A 15,496-nucleotide genomic window follows, 5' to 3' on the forward strand; every position below is an offset into this window, starting at 1 on the left:
GCTGCCTCATGTGCAGCTTCTGTTGAGTTCACATTGAGTCCCACTGATGCCTTTGTGCCTTTTTCTGTTTTCCCTGTCCCTGATATTTCCAACAGGCACATCTCCATCCACCCTGAGCACACCAATATTGACAACCACTACCTCACTGCCAGAGACTACCACCTCCACCACCAGCCCTCCAAGCACAGCAACCACTGTTCCAACTACCAGCACTGTTCCAATTAACACCAGAAACCCGACGATGCCACCCACTGAAGCAATAAGTAATTCCCAGGGTTTCATGTTCTTTGCTGATTTTAGAAAGTCGGGTTTATTGGCAGCTTAACATGTGTTTTAGTTTCTATACTCTGCATTACTGTAGTCAATTATATTTTAAAAAATCCCAGCTAACCTTTCAGCAGCAATGTTGTATCTCCTGTTGTTCCAGTTCATCTGCTTCTTTTAAAGGGCATGAAGTACATGAAGGAGTTTGCCTGCTCTCACCCAAATGTAAATTAGTTTTCATTGAAGGACTGTTCTTGTGGCCTGCCTGGGCAGAATCAGTGTATCTTAATTCCTCTAACATTATTACTGCTCTCTTATTATGTACACAGTACTTCTCTCTCTCCCATGTGTCACTTATATCATGCTATAAAAGCACAAATAGATGGCTCTGAGGCTGGCCTGTGAGAATTGTGAACACTTTTTAACATCTTAATAAAAAACTATTTTAAAGGAATCTCCATTAGCAACCATAATGAAAACTGGCCATGTGAAAAAGCAGAAAAGTGTATTTTGGGTTCGTAGCACCCCAAAATAGCTTGTGTGTGAGTATTCTTAAAGGCCTGGGCATTAGAAATGGATGGAACACATTAGAATGCTCCAGCAATGGCTCATTTTCTGTAGAATCAAATGACTCTGAGCATAATCAATAGTGGTATGAATGTGCCACATGAAGCAGCACAGGGAACAATGGTCTTTCCATAGAATATAGTATGACAGCAATACAGTGTTAACCAGAGTTCACTGATCTACTCAGTAGATTCCCCTGGGATCTTGGACTGCTGGGCTCTTCCATGCAATATAAATGTGCACGTGTTCCCTCTGACACTGATTGTTGATAAAGTGTTAATATCAATGTCTCCTATGCAAGAGGTAGGATATTTTGTTAATAATCCCTCAGTGATGCAAAACCATTAATAGAACAATTTCTGCTTTATTTCTGTCTAAAGACCCTATGCATAGGCTCATTGAACCACATATGCTTAGTGGAAAATGAGATGATATTAGGAAGAAAATGAAAATTCCCTACTTAAAGTACTCTGTTTTCTTTCTTAAAGAGACATCTGAACCAGAGACAACGCCAAACACTCTAGTTACTCCTTCAACTACCACACTGCAGACAACAAGAACGACTGAAATAAGTACAGTGTCTACTGCAAGCACCACTAGCCAACAGTCAACATCACCAGTGTCAACAAGCCCAGTGACAACTACCACCTCTGAAGTCATTGGAACAGAGTCAACCACCAAGACCACCACTTCTGGCCCTACGCCCTCAAGATCCAGCAGCACCACCCCAGTAACAGAAACACCTATCCATGAGACCACTACCACCAGGACCACAAGCCCTCCAATAGGATTACCAACCACTTCCACCCCTGGCACCATCACAACCTCTGGACCAAGCAGCCCTACAGGAACACAACCAGTGTCAACAACACCATTCATTGGAACAGAGTCAACCACCAAGACCACCACTTCTGGCCCTACGCCCTCAAGATCCAGCAGCACCACGCCAGTAACAGAAACACCTATCCATGAGACCACTACCACCAGGACCACAAGCCCTCCAATAGGATTACCAACCACTTCCACCCCTGGCACCATCACAACCTCTGGACCAAGCAGCCCTACAGGAACACAACCAGTGTCAACAACCCCATTCATTGGAACAGAGTCAACCACCAAGACCACCACTTCAGGCCCCACACCCTCAGTGTCCACTCCACCCACCACCACAGTAGGAACAGAAAGAAGTACCCCAACGACAACCTCTGCAACTGTTACTACTCCAACAACATCACCTACATCAACCAGCTCCGTGTCAACCACCACCTCTGGTACAACCCCAACACAAAGCTTTACCACCACTTCAGGAACCACCTCTAGTAGTTTTATCACAATCAACGCAACAACCACCATGTCCACCACCTTCAAAACCTTTCCTGTCTCAACTACTACATCTGGGCCTACTACAACATCAACTTCAGTCACCACTACAGGCAGCTCTACACACAGTTCAACTCCTCCAGTTAATGTCTCTAGTTCAACTACAGCTCTAACACCAACCACTGCTAAAAAAACTTGTAGTATTTTCCCTAATGAAACTCATGAGGTGAGTGGATTTCATACTTTCATTGTTCTTTGGATGAAGACTAGACACATAACTTCAAAGTTAGAAACAGAGACTAGGCATTAATCTGGATAGGAAAGGAAGTATCAGCCTGTTTTATTTCCTTAGTTTTCTTGGGCATCAGCAGGACTTCCAATTATTTTTGGATTGATAGCTTACATACTGCAACTAGTTCTTCAAGGATAATTTTTTAAAAGCTTTCTGCAAGGAGATAGATGTCAGTTCAGTGTTTGTTGTAGGATAGCTCTGATGAGGAGGAGACCAAGAGCTAAATGCTCCTAAGCTATCTTTTCTATTTCTGCTTTTGAATAAGTCTAGAGTGTGTAAAAGTTGTTTGTGTGCTTACATTGCAGCCTAATAAAAATCCACAGGGCTGAATTTGGTATGAGTCATACTTGTTTACAGATTGGTTTCAGAAGAATGGTTCACAGATTGGTTTCAGGACTGTGAAACAGATCACTGCATTCAAATGCTTGTGAAATTTGACTTAGAGTTCTTGGTTTTGTTTTTTTTTTTTTAACCCTCCACCTTTGACACAGACAAGTTCATGTCTTGTACATTTCTAAAGCCTCATCATAATTTAGATGCCTACCAACTTGCTCAGTAGATCTGCAGGAATTAAAATTATACGTGTCTGCAAAACTGGTAGAAGATAGAAGAAAATTCATGCAATCACAATGCATGAACATAATCACCTTGGACATTTTTCCCTGAATAGTGGTGTTCACTGTAAGTTTAGATATTAATATGTTCTAGGCATTTGTGGAAGGGAATTGATCATATATTGGCCATTCATACTCATCAGTGTCTTTCATTGTTCTTTAGAGAGGGTGTTAAGGTGATGAGATTAGGTGAGACATCTCATTTTTAGATAGCTGAAATTAGAAAAGGTGATTCTCATTTCGGTTTACTGGCTTGACTTTTGTAAGTAATGCTTTTCACTTAGCAGCTCTCAGTTGTTCTAGCTTATATTGCAGACCTAGATAGTGCTGACTGATGTACTTCCATCCTATTTTCAGATTTCTGATGGGGGAAAACTTGCCAATAAACATATGTCTTTTTAGAAACCTGCAGAAGATATTCAGGCATAACTATTGTCAGTCTCACTGCTTCCTAAAGGTTTGCCTCTGTCTCCCCCCTCCCCCTCTCTTCAAACACAGGAAGGTGACTCATGGATACTCTGTAACTGCACTAAGGTTATATGTATAGAAGACAACATTTTCCATGTGATTCCAATAATCTGCAATCCACCCCCGAAACCCACATGTGCCAATGGACTGTCTCCTGTGCCAGTCATGGATGAGGATGGATGCTGCTGGCACTGGGAGTGTGATTGTAAGTATATATTTTATTGAATATTTAATCTCCTGAGGAAACAATATTATCGTCAAGACCAATAATATTTATTAGGGAACAAGTATTGTGCAAAGCTGTGACTCAGTCTTCTAGTGTTGGTTAAAATGCCCTGTTGGATCTTTTTAGCTAATTGAGTGATTGGCTTAAGTTGCCATTATCTCTACATAACTGTTGTGTTAGTAGAGTAAATTGATCTCCCAAAGAAGGATTTCAATGTCCAGATGCAGATATTTGTAGGCTAGAAGCATATATATATATTTATATATATCTTTTACTTGTTCAGACTATTGGTAAAGATATATCTATGGTACAGTTAATCCTATTGTCAATTGTCTGTCATTAATGTCAGATGAACTGTGCATTGAAAGTGCCTGGTTTTTGTTGATAACTTCTAGCTAATGAGTTCATGAATTGACGTATACACTTTATTAAAATTAAAATGCCCAAAGTACACTGTGATATTTCCCACATCTACAGATTTTGCTTGTAGTCTGATATGATTTTGTATGTTGCCATAAGGGCCTAACTTAACTGTATGTTTTTTTAGGCTACTGCACTGGCTGGGGAGATCCACATTACATGACTTTTGATGGACTGTACTACAGCTATCAGGGGAATTGTACATATGTCCTTGTGGAAGAGATCAATAAGAAAGTTGACAACTTTGGTGTCTACATTGATAACTACCATTGTGATACACGGGATGTAGTATCATGTCCTCGAACGCTCATTGTGAGACACGAGACTCAGGAAGTGAGACTAACAACAGCACAACCAAATACTCTACAAGTAGAGGTACTAAAGAATGTTACCATTGATTTCTTGATTCAGATATTAATACTGCATCAACAGGATAATTATGTTGACAAGGTTTGGGAAAAAATTAATCTGTGTTTTAGATTCAGTAACAGTTTAGATTATAAAATCAGACTGCTTCAAAGCATTTCTTTACTCTGAATGTGGGGGAGAAAAAATTCTACAGCTTCTTGTCTTTTTAATTTCAAGTCTTTGCAGATCTCTCCTAAATACACAAGTGTGGAAAAATTGCTAAGAGTTAAGGATATAAAATAAGTTAATTTATAATTAACTTACATTAACAATAATGTAACAAAGGAAAACAGCATAACAATAAAGTGATGGACTGAAGCATTTTTTAAAAGTACCATTTGTAGCTTTGACTTGTGTAATCTTTTTAATTTTTCAGAGTAGGGCACTTATATTTTTATTCCATTGATAAATGTGATGTCACGGCTTTTGGGCTTCAAAATCAGTGAGAAGTGTTTGGGACTTTTTGTAACTTTTTATTGTTTGGTTTATTTTTGTACATTACTATGTGAGAATATTACAAGATAGGTTGCATCATATTGCTGAAAATTTACAACATTTAGGCCTCCTATTTTTTCTCTAAAGCAAAGAAATCTCTGATTGCTGAGTGAAAGTAGTATTAGTTTCACAGGTATATTATGGCTACTGTATTTAAATAAATAATACACTTTTAGTTGTATTTTCATTATTTATTTTTCCTATAAGCATGTTCCCTTTATGCCATGAAACCTAAAACTTTATACCATATGAATTTAGGAGAATTTTATATTCCACTTTAATAAGAAGTCCTTGGTGCCATAGTCACTCTAATAAGTCTGTTGAATGTTAGGATTTATCTGGTTTAAACCTTGAATAACTTAATTTGTTGGAGGCTAACGGGCTTTTTGTGACTCAGAGAAGAAAAGTTTGACTTTCCAGTAACAAAGGAAACACAGGAACATTTGTTATAAATTCAAAGGATATTATTTACCTTTACATTCTCTCTGCAAAACAAAGGAACAGTCGATTGTTTTGAAAAGTCAAACTAAATTTATTCCTCTTTTCTGTTTTCCTTTATTTATTAGGTGACAGTAAACAACCAGCTTGTGGCTTTGCCTTATAAGAAGTTTGGTGTGAGCGTCTATGAGTCAGGCATAAATCGTGTTGTGGAAATTCCTGAGCTGAAAATGAACGTGACCTACAATGGCTTGTCCTTTTCTATCAGAATGCCCTACAGCCTGTTTGGCAACAATACCCAGGGACAGTGTGGTAAGGTTTACTCTTCCAATTTTTGCACTCTCAGAAAACCACTGTGATAGCCCTGCTGCAAAGATAAATGGTATTTCCTAACAAATTTGTGAGTGAATTTTTTCTCCCTGTACCACCCTTAGGTACTTGCAATAACAACACGGCAGATGACTGCATGCTGCCAAATGGAAACATTGCAGAAAACTGTGAAACCATGGCAGATCATTGGCAAGTTGTTGATCCTTCTAAACCACAGTGCTCTCCAGGCCTAGTTCCTACAGGTTCACCTAGCACAACACCAGCACAGCCTTGCAAAGAATCTTCCATCTGTGAGCTACTTTTGGGAAGGTAACAATCCTCTTGGTTTTACAAGCCTTTGGTCTTTGATTTAAATGGGGATTTTAGGATTAATGTACCAGTGGAGAGTGTTTCTAACTATTTCTCTATTTCTTGTATCTTTATGATTTGCTTCTACTCATTTCTCTTTTTCTGGTTTTTATTCTTTGCTGACAGTTTCTTTCAACCCTCTGGCTGCCACATTAACCGTTGCTGATGTTCCCATGTTCTTCTACACTCTCTGCCCTCCCCTGTCCCATGTTGTTGCCTTTTCCCACATTTGCTTAGCAGAAAACAGAGTCCAGCTGAAAACAGAGATCTTAATTTTTAGAACACTATGTCAGAACTGAAAAAGAAAAAAAACCCAAAATCTCTTTAAAGAGATAGCACACAGTTTCACCCAATAATATACAACTCTTGGACACAAAATGTTGGTGTCAAAGTGTTTTGAAGGTGAGGGAAGAATATTTTAAGATATGTTGGAAGGTTACTATCTGGATAAGTGCTCTTAGCACAAATCTCTCATCAATAGTCCATATCCACATCTCAATCTCCCATGCCCACTGTTGCAACATCATAACATGTTAAGCACATTGAAAAATATATTAATTATTCAGTAACTAATAATGATAAATATTTCTGTTTCTAGTGTGTTCAAGCCATGCCATGCATTTGTCCAGCCTGAGAAGTACTATGCAGCATGTGTTTTTGATAGCTGTGTACTTCCCAACCTAGACCTGGAATGCTCAAGTCTGCAGATCTATGCTGCCACCTGTGCTGACCAAGGTGCATGCATTGACTGGAGAAAGCACACCAATGGTGTATGCTGTAAGTATCTGGCCATAATAATTAATCTTGAATTATTAAGGAAGATTATGTGGAACTGTTACAGCAGTAAGGTCATACTGCTTTCAGAGTAATGAAGGCACCAATAAATTGTATCAGCTGCTCTCCGTTAGTAATTTTGCAGGTAACATTTTTAACAATGGAAATGATAAATCGTCCTGCAAAGAAACCATGTATTGACTGTGCCAGAAACATCTGTATCAGTACGTACATTTTTTTTATGCAGGCAGTTCTATGCTTTGCAGGCATCAGCAGATTACTCTCTATTTGGTGACATGTACATGAGTTTTCATCTGTAGTAAGAGCACAAAGGGAAGTTTGACACTCCCCTTTGAGAACTTGTGCAAAAGAGACTAAAATTATGCGAAAAAGTTGTAGTCAAGATGTAGAGTCCTGGCTTTATCATCTTAGTGTAAAGTGCAGTATTATATCTCTATGACTAAATTGCACAAAATTATTCCATTTAGACACATAAGTCTATCTGGAATTTTTCCTCTTTGCTGCCCAAGATTGTCATAGATACATAGGAAAATGAGTGAACAGTATTTAAGTTCTTGGCATAAGGTCATGGGGTTTTATATGATATTGCTACTGAGCTGTTCCTCCTTTTTGTTCTTCCATTCCAGCTTACGAATGTCCTTCAGGTAAAGAATACAGAGCATGTGGTCCTATTAAACAGATGACCTGTAAGTCAAGGTAAAATATTCCTTCACAGTTATAGCCTGTACAACTATTCAGTTTTATCTAATGCACAGGTGAATGAGCAAAATCAACCTCCTCCCATTTCTTAAATTGACTGTCAAATTTATTAGCACTATTCTGTTGACCCTAAATCTGGTTGCCTGGACTGTTTCTGCTGTTTGGCTATATCAAACACAGACACTGCAAACCCCAATCACAAATATGCAGATCATTTGCCACTGTGTTTCCAGTGAACGGTTATTTGGCATAATCCTCCTGTATGTGCCTATGACATTAATGGTCTTCCTCTGAACATTTTATCTCACAGAGGACAGAATGAGACATCAACTAAACAATCAGAAGGCTGTTTCTGTCCTAATGGAACCATGCTGTATGATTCTGGTGTGGATGTCTGCGTGAAAACCTGTGGTGAGTTTTACTGCTTCACTTGGATGCACGTTGGTTTCCTCTTTGTTTCCTTCCATGTATACAACAAATATTTAATTGTATGCAGTGCTCATACCATGTACAGTAGAGATGCCTTCTGTTATATGACTGGTAATAGAAATTTATTTTGGTGTTTTCCAGGTTGTGTTGGAGTGGATATGATACCAAGAGAGGTATGATGCTGTATGCTTTTGGATTTCAAGTAGAAGTTTGGGTGGGGAGAGGAGAGTGGGCTCCACTGGTACAATCTTGTTTTGTCATCTCTGTACTTTGTATTCCTGGTTTTACTTCTGTTCCTTTTAATTGGTTATTATACAATCACTCATTTTATTGTTTTTCAATGGCAGTTTGGGGAAAAGTTTACAGTGGACTGTCAGGACTGTATTTGCCTGGAAGGTGAACATGGTATTGTATGTGAACCTCATGTATGTGACCAAAAGAAAGTCACTTGTGATGGAGAAGGCTTCTATGAGGTCATTGAAGTCAATCCTAAGGACTCCTGCTGCCCTCTTTTCACTTGCAGTGAGTTTATACTCTTGTTTCTAGTCTTTCTATACCTCTTGGAAATAGAAAGGAGAAAAGACTGAACTACCTTAGTACCAGAGATCTACAGCAGGGAGCCACAAAATAGTATCTTTCCTCATTCTTTTTAAAATCAGCTTGCCCAGTACTAGGGAAAATACATTTTAATATTACAATGATTCAGTATAACTGAATTTACCGTTATGGGATTCAACATAACTAAAACTATAGTTTTTGTGTTCAGGGCCACATTTTATTTAAGCAAAATGAAGAAAGATTATGGAATTCTCTGTGGATTTTCATTTTCCAGCAGTTGCCTAAAATCATGGAGAGAGTAGGAGTTGTTCCCTACTTCTTCACATACAATAGTGATACTTTATAAACACAGCATAATTGCATAGTAGAAAAAAATGCATAAACAGTACTCCATATCCAGTGCCTGGATTTATGAGGAAAAACATGTTCCCTATCTGCAATTTGTTTCTTTGAAGAGGATCTGGACTGTTCCCTAGCAATGGAAAGTTCATCCTAAGCACTTTGATAGGTGTTTCTTTCTTGTAGCTGTGATTTAGTGTACTTTCTGGCTTATTCTTTTTTTTTTTTTTTTTTTTCCTCAGAATGCAATACAAGCTTGTGCACATCTAAAGCCCCCAAGTGCTCACTGGGATTTGAAGTTCATTCTTATATTCCCAGTGGTCAGTGCTGTCCTGCATACCAATGTGGTAAGTCCCTTGGAAATATATTACAATTATTATACTTACAGTTTTATTTATGACATAATTTAGCACTATACTTAATAAGACTGTATTCAATAGCCTGTTGAAAGAGGTGTTAAACACAGATTCTGCAAATTCACTAATATTAAAATTGGTTATTAGTGCTATTGTTATGAAACTAGGAAATCAGATATAGCTCAGGTGACTCAAGTTCAATTTCCTGCTTATAAATACATGTAAGAACAGCTACAGAATTAACTGGGATGATGGTCTCAGCTTATTCTAGCAAAAAGTCCCTAGAAGCATTCCCAGTAGAAGATCGATTTACCACTCTTGGTAACTGAAACAAGGAAGTGCTTGTATCAGTTAAGTGGACATTCTTGCTGATGAACTGGACTGCATATTTTGGGCCAAATCTTTTTCTCTTCTTTCACATGCAGTATTAGTTTTTATACTTTATACATGTCCTGCTACCAGAATTGGGGAATAACCATATGAATTGTGATTCATTGTGAAAGAAATGAGTTGGATTGGTGTGGGGTGAGGACATTTTTTATTCATTTTTCCTATCTGAACATCTAACTCTTTGCTTATTAACAGTTCCCAAGGGGGTTTGCGTACATGAGAATGCTGAGTTCTTGGTAAGTTCCTGTTTCAACAGTCTTCTAAAAATGCTTTAAAGACCAGTCAGTATACTTGATCAGAAGTGCTATGAAAAGGTTTATCCAGTACAACAAATATTTTAGAAATTTTCAGATTTCTGTCAAGAGTTTATCAATTTCACAAAGCCTAAATCTTTTCTGAAAAGTTTTCTGTGTAGGAAAGAAATTGAAGAGCTGCATGTATGTCAGTATCATGCAGGAATTTGGGTTAAGTGTGCTGACATTTAAAAAAGTCAGTCCACATTTACTGTCAGCACATTATTGCAGTTTTAAAACTATTTTCAAACATTAAAAGACATATAAATAAGTATTATTCTAACCAAATTTAGATTTCTAATTCTCTTGGGTCTAGTACCTTTTCTTTTAATAACAGAGTTTGTCATTGTTATACAGGACTTCAATAAAGACACAAATTATATTCAGTATTTAAAATGTTGTCTTCTCAAATGACTAGCCAAATAGCTATCCAGTTGTCTTTATGATTTTTTTCCTTTTCCCATGCTTTATTCACAGATTCTTAAAAAATTAATAAATGCCTGTTTAAACATGTAATAACTCATTAATATGTGATTTTTTTCCCTAAAATGTGTAGCCCAACTCCTCAGTCTTTGTTGACAAGTGTCAGAATTGTGTCTGCACAAATGATGTTAATGTCAGCACTCAACTGAATATCATCTCCTGTGAACATGTCCCCTGCAACACAAAATGTCAACCAGTAAGTGTCAAACTTAAAGAAACAAAAGACCCCAAAATACCCATATATGTGAACTCCAGTTTGATCAATGAGTGGTATTAAGCAAAAAAGAGGGAGGTGAAACCCAGAGACCAACTCCAGCATGGATATCAACTATTTTTTGAGCAATCTACTGCCTGAGATTGACTGTGCAGCTGTCAGCATTCAGTTCACAGTGACAGAATTAGCTGGGAAATTTCTGTAGACCACCTTGTGGAATAATATTTAATTATTATGCATATTTATTCCAGTGCCTTATTCCATTTATAACCTGCTTCCATTAGTTATCTCTTGTTGGTTTGGAACACAAAAAGGCACACATCTTGAGTGTACTTCAAAGTGTAATCAATTAATGGATTCACATGTTCTAATTTATTTCCCAAAAATTATAGTGCTATTGTTTTTAATTACTTTTAATTTCTAGGGATACGAACTTAAACCAGTGAAAGGTGAATGCTGTGGAAAATGTGTGCAGACCAAGTGTATTATACACACAGTAGAAAATTCTGAACTCATCTTGAGTGTAAGTATGCTCTATGTCTTTATTCTCCACCAAATCTGTAAAGTTCCCCGTTCCAGAAAGAGAACATCTCCTTGCCAGAGAAAAGACTTTAGTGTAAGTTTGCACCTGAAAGATCAAAATCTCATCTAAAGCAAAACCTAGCTTTTTGACCTGAGGGTAGGTCTCATGAAATAAAATTATCTGTAAGGCCCTTCCTGGAATGAGAAATCAAATACCCTTGGAAGGGGTTTTCTTCCAGTGTCTGGAAGCTTGGGCTTTTCTATGTCATTTGATTTCTCTATGCTGAAAAACACTATTAAAGCCTGCATATGAAACAATTCTATTGCCCTAGTAGGATGGATGTTTAGAGTCTTTCTTAATTAACATAAAACAGTCTAGCTTTTTGAAGGAAAAATCCATTGGCATGGATGATTTTGTTAAAATATGCCATGTACTTTAGAGATATTTTTCTTTCTCAAGGAAAATACCATATAAAACTGAAATTCTCTCCATGTATGGCATATTGCAATACATATAATGATCTGTATCCCAAATGGCTGTTAACCTAAAAATAACTGACTAGGAAACAAGATGAAAGGCATTATCAGAGGGTGAGAAAAATTCTGTCTAAGACCACTTCAGCTTTTCTTATTACATTTTGCATTTCAATTTCAGCCTGGAGACTTTAAAAATGATCCTCACAACAACTGCACTATTTATAGCTGTGTAGAGATTCATGACCAGCTTGTCGCTTCGACATCTGAGATTACCTGTCCAGCATTCAATGAGGAGAGCTGCAAACCTGTAAGTAAAAATAGAAAATTTACCCTCTTCTCCATACATAGATTACTTCATTTTATTTCAGCCATCTAACTAACAACAAAATAAAATTTATCTCTGATGGCCTTTCATCCTAATTTCTCAGCCCCAAGTGCAGAAGTTCCAGATGCATCCCTGCACAGCCCTATAGAGTATATAAAAGAAGATACCTGGGTGAGAATTCACCCAGGTATAACGTAGCTGTCTCTCAGAAGCCAAAATACTGGTCAGCACCAAGATACTGAATCTTTGCTGACTGCTTTGTTTGGGGCTCTGTCTCAACAAGAGCCAGGTTTCCTTGAATGTTACAGAAACACAAGCTGTTCAGTCAGTAAGTAGGCTGCCAGTAACACTGCATAGTCTCTATTCAAATACAGAGGACTCTGAGAAACCGTTTTTTAGAATTTCTTCTGAGCAAAAATTTCATTATGTTAACTGTAGACTTCCTTCAAAGAATTGTTTGTATTTTCATAATCCTTTGTAAATTGATAAATTTCAAGTCGGGAAGAGACTGTTATCTTTGCTTATTTAGATCAATGTTACAGTACAGTAACCAGTTTTCACTTGTTATTTCCAGCCACTGAAGAATTGCTCTCCTCAGTTTTTGGCCTTAATGTCTTTGTAATATAGAATAATATAATGTGGTTTTTTTTGTTTCTTTTTTATTTTAGGGAACTATTTCATTCTTACCTAACGGTTGTTGCAGAACCTGTAAGTATGCCAGTGTATCTGAATCAACAATACAGAGAATGAATTGTCTTTTTAAATCATCCCATTTCCCAGATAAATTTGTATTTAAATAGATACTTCTATGTTCATATTTGTTATTCCAAGCCTTCACTGCCTGATCTCTCTGGAGAAGTTGAAGCTGAAGAAGAAAGACCACTTAAGGCAGTTCTTTAAGTGCACTAGTGAAGCCCAGGGAATGATGAGGTGCAAGGGACTTCTGGAGCTATTTCACTGAAAGTATTTTCTGCTCTTTCCCTGCAGGTGCCCCTCTGGATAGTCGCACACCGTGCTCTGTGCGCCACAGAAGTGACTTTATCGTCTACAATGGCTGCCGCTCCGTGGACAGAGTTGACATGACTGAATGTGAAGGAACATGTGGAACCTTCTCGCTGTAAGTAAACTCACCAGACAATGAGATTTAAGTCCTGGTGGCACTGAGCTTGTTTATATAAAAGGAACAATAAATAGTAGACTACACAATGGTAGAAGACCTGGAACTATCTGCTTCATGAATCATGGACATAAAATCATGGAATCTGTGACTGACGAGCTGATTTGTCATAATAAAAAGCAGAAAAGTGTATTAGATTGTCTTGGGATTCAGACAGCTCTAATAAGGCCTACTCATCCATTAAGAGCTGGCTTTGTGTCAGACCACCTAGGCTAGAAATCGTCACAAAAGAACATGGATTATTTCCTGTAATGAGAATGAGCCCAGAGAGCAGTCAGACTTGACAACTGGAAGTGGAAAAGCTGCTTCTCTATAGTTAGCACCTAAAATGAAATACACATACATCTTTCAAAGGAAGATTCAAATATGCACAATCTTTATACAATAAAGAAATGAGAAAAAAAAATGCTTTAGGTGTGGTGTTAGTAGAGTAACTTGACTGTACATTTTTCTCTGAAATGAGAGACTATATTAAAAATTGGCTATAAGGAAGTGGTTAGTAGGACACCTGGTAGTGAGCTACTAAAAGACAACTGGAAAGACAACTCTGACTCTCCAAGGAAACTGTCACTTACTGCCTATCACTGAGTCTGCCACAGTGCACCTTACATGGATGAAAACTGATCTTTAGTATCACATGGAACTCTGAGAAGCCAGGGAGTTTATTAGTATTTTGAAATTCCTGATCATCTTAGGGTCTTGCTGTGGTTACTTCTACCAAATACAAGAAAAAGATGGATCTTGTCACAGTTTGTAGCCTGATATTGACAGATTCTTCAGGTTAGGAATGGTGATTAGGAAGCTGATGAACACAAGACTGCAAAAAATACTTTGCAGTGAGATGGGAACAGAAAGAGTTGCTGTTTCCCTTTCATGTTAACACTGCCCTTAATTGGTTTAGGCATTTTATAATCACTGCTCTGTCAGATGAGCTCAGCACTTCCATTAGCCACAAGTGTGGCTCTTCTCACAGGAGTTCTGTACCTGATTTCACCCTCTCCTGTGTGTTGGCTTCTGGCACTGAGTAACGTTGCCATTTTGCATGTTGACAGATACTCTGCTGAGGCCAATTCCATGGACCACAGCTGCTCCTGCTGCAGAGAAACAAGCACCACTGAGAAGCACGTGGTTCTGAAATGCCCTGGTGGGCACTCAGTGTCACACAAGTACATCTACGTGGACAGCTGCAGCTGTCAAGACACTGAATGCCAGCCCACAGTCCAGTGAGCTGCAGAACAATGAAGAAAATGACAAGGCGAGCACCCTGAACCAGATCAAGAGAGCCATTCAGTTTAACATCAAAATGAAGGCAAAAAAACCCTGACATCATTAACTAAAAGGACTGTGAACCATTCTTAGCTTCCTTGACTACTTTTGTACTTTACTTTTCCCAGTAAATGCATCCTGTTTGTTCTCTAATTAATTAACTGTTCCCTATTTATTTGTGCACAAAATAAGAACACAAATTTGTATTCTTACAAGTGCACAACCTCTTTGTTCCCTTCCAAATCTTATTTTTCTCAGAATGATTAAAAGCACATCTCAAAAAGCATGGCTTTTGTACTTATTCTTATACAATCTTGATGAGTTTGAGTTTGAGGAGAGAAGAAAAGTTCTTTTTCAAGTTATAAGAAGTCAAGTGGTTTCCTAAATTTTTGGGGTATCTACTCCTGGCTCCTTAAAAGCTGATCAGATTGTGCTGTTCAGAAGACCCAGTCTATAAGGTGGAAGAGAAGATTATGCTCTCTGCTAAAACAAAGGCAAAGATGAATAATGATAATAAAATTATTCAGATGACTTGGAGAAACTTCTTGTTCAGCACCAGAACTTACTTTATCAGAGTTCTGTATGTAACAACTGTTTCAGTTCATTGCAATTATGTATTTTCACAAAAAAATATATGAAGATCACTCACGGTGCTTGCAGGGTGTACAATTACTACATAGTAAGAGCTCTCCAAATTCCAATATTTTCAAAATAGATGCCCATCACTAGGCTAGTAATCCTAAGCTTCCTCTGCAGAAAATGGAAAACAATAGCCATTTTTTATATTAATTTTTCTCTTAACAAAGGACAAATCTAAAGGAGTGCCTGTTTATCTTATTGTAAGGGGAGCTGAAACAGCTAACTGGAATATGTTAATTTCTCTTGAATCACCTTTGAGTACAATGAGGGTAAACCACACCTGTTGTAGTGAAAAAAAATATTTTGGTTTATTTTGTCTCCATTAATTATTGGCAATAGCCAAC

At 37.7% G+C, this 15,496-nt stretch overlaps 1 protein-coding gene across 1 annotated transcript in view; it reads left to right on the top strand.

Annotated features, from left to right (window-relative positions):
- MUC2 (mucin 2, oligomeric mucus/gel-forming) overlaps positions 1-14,474 on the top strand; it is a 54,792-nt gene extending 40,318 nt beyond the window's left edge. Inside the window, exons 42-61 of the mRNA XM_077784417.1 lie at positions 96-263; positions 1,320-2,377; positions 3,556-3,730; positions 4,299-4,546; positions 5,641-5,824; positions 5,947-6,151; positions 6,789-6,967; positions 7,212-7,214; positions 7,612-7,681; positions 7,995-8,095; positions 8,255-8,286; positions 8,461-8,635; positions 9,253-9,357; positions 9,952-9,992; positions 10,606-10,728; positions 11,171-11,269; positions 11,924-12,052; positions 12,739-12,778; positions 13,058-13,187; positions 14,300-14,474. Coding sequence (XP_077640543.1) covers positions 96-263; positions 1,320-2,377; positions 3,556-3,730; positions 4,299-4,546; positions 5,641-5,824; positions 5,947-6,151; positions 6,789-6,967; positions 7,212-7,214; positions 7,612-7,681; positions 7,995-8,095; positions 8,255-8,286; positions 8,461-8,635; positions 9,253-9,357; positions 9,952-9,992; positions 10,606-10,728; positions 11,171-11,269; positions 11,924-12,052; positions 12,739-12,778; positions 13,058-13,187; positions 14,300-14,474 — 3,440 coding nt within the window. The remainder of the gene's footprint in view (positions 1-95; positions 264-1,319; positions 2,378-3,555; positions 3,731-4,298; positions 4,547-5,640; positions 5,825-5,946; positions 6,152-6,788; positions 6,968-7,211; positions 7,215-7,611; positions 7,682-7,994; positions 8,096-8,254; positions 8,287-8,460; positions 8,636-9,252; positions 9,358-9,951; positions 9,993-10,605; positions 10,729-11,170; positions 11,270-11,923; positions 12,053-12,738; positions 12,779-13,057; positions 13,188-14,299) is intronic.
- The last annotated feature ends 1,022 nt before the right edge of the window (positions 14,475-15,496 follow it).

This window comes from Lonchura striata, chromosome 6 (genome assembly GCF_046129695.1).
Source record: "Lonchura striata isolate bLonStr1 chromosome 6, bLonStr1.mat, whole genome shotgun sequence".
Classification (NCBI taxonomy): Eukaryota; Metazoa; Chordata; class Aves; order Passeriformes; family Estrildidae; genus Lonchura; species Lonchura striata.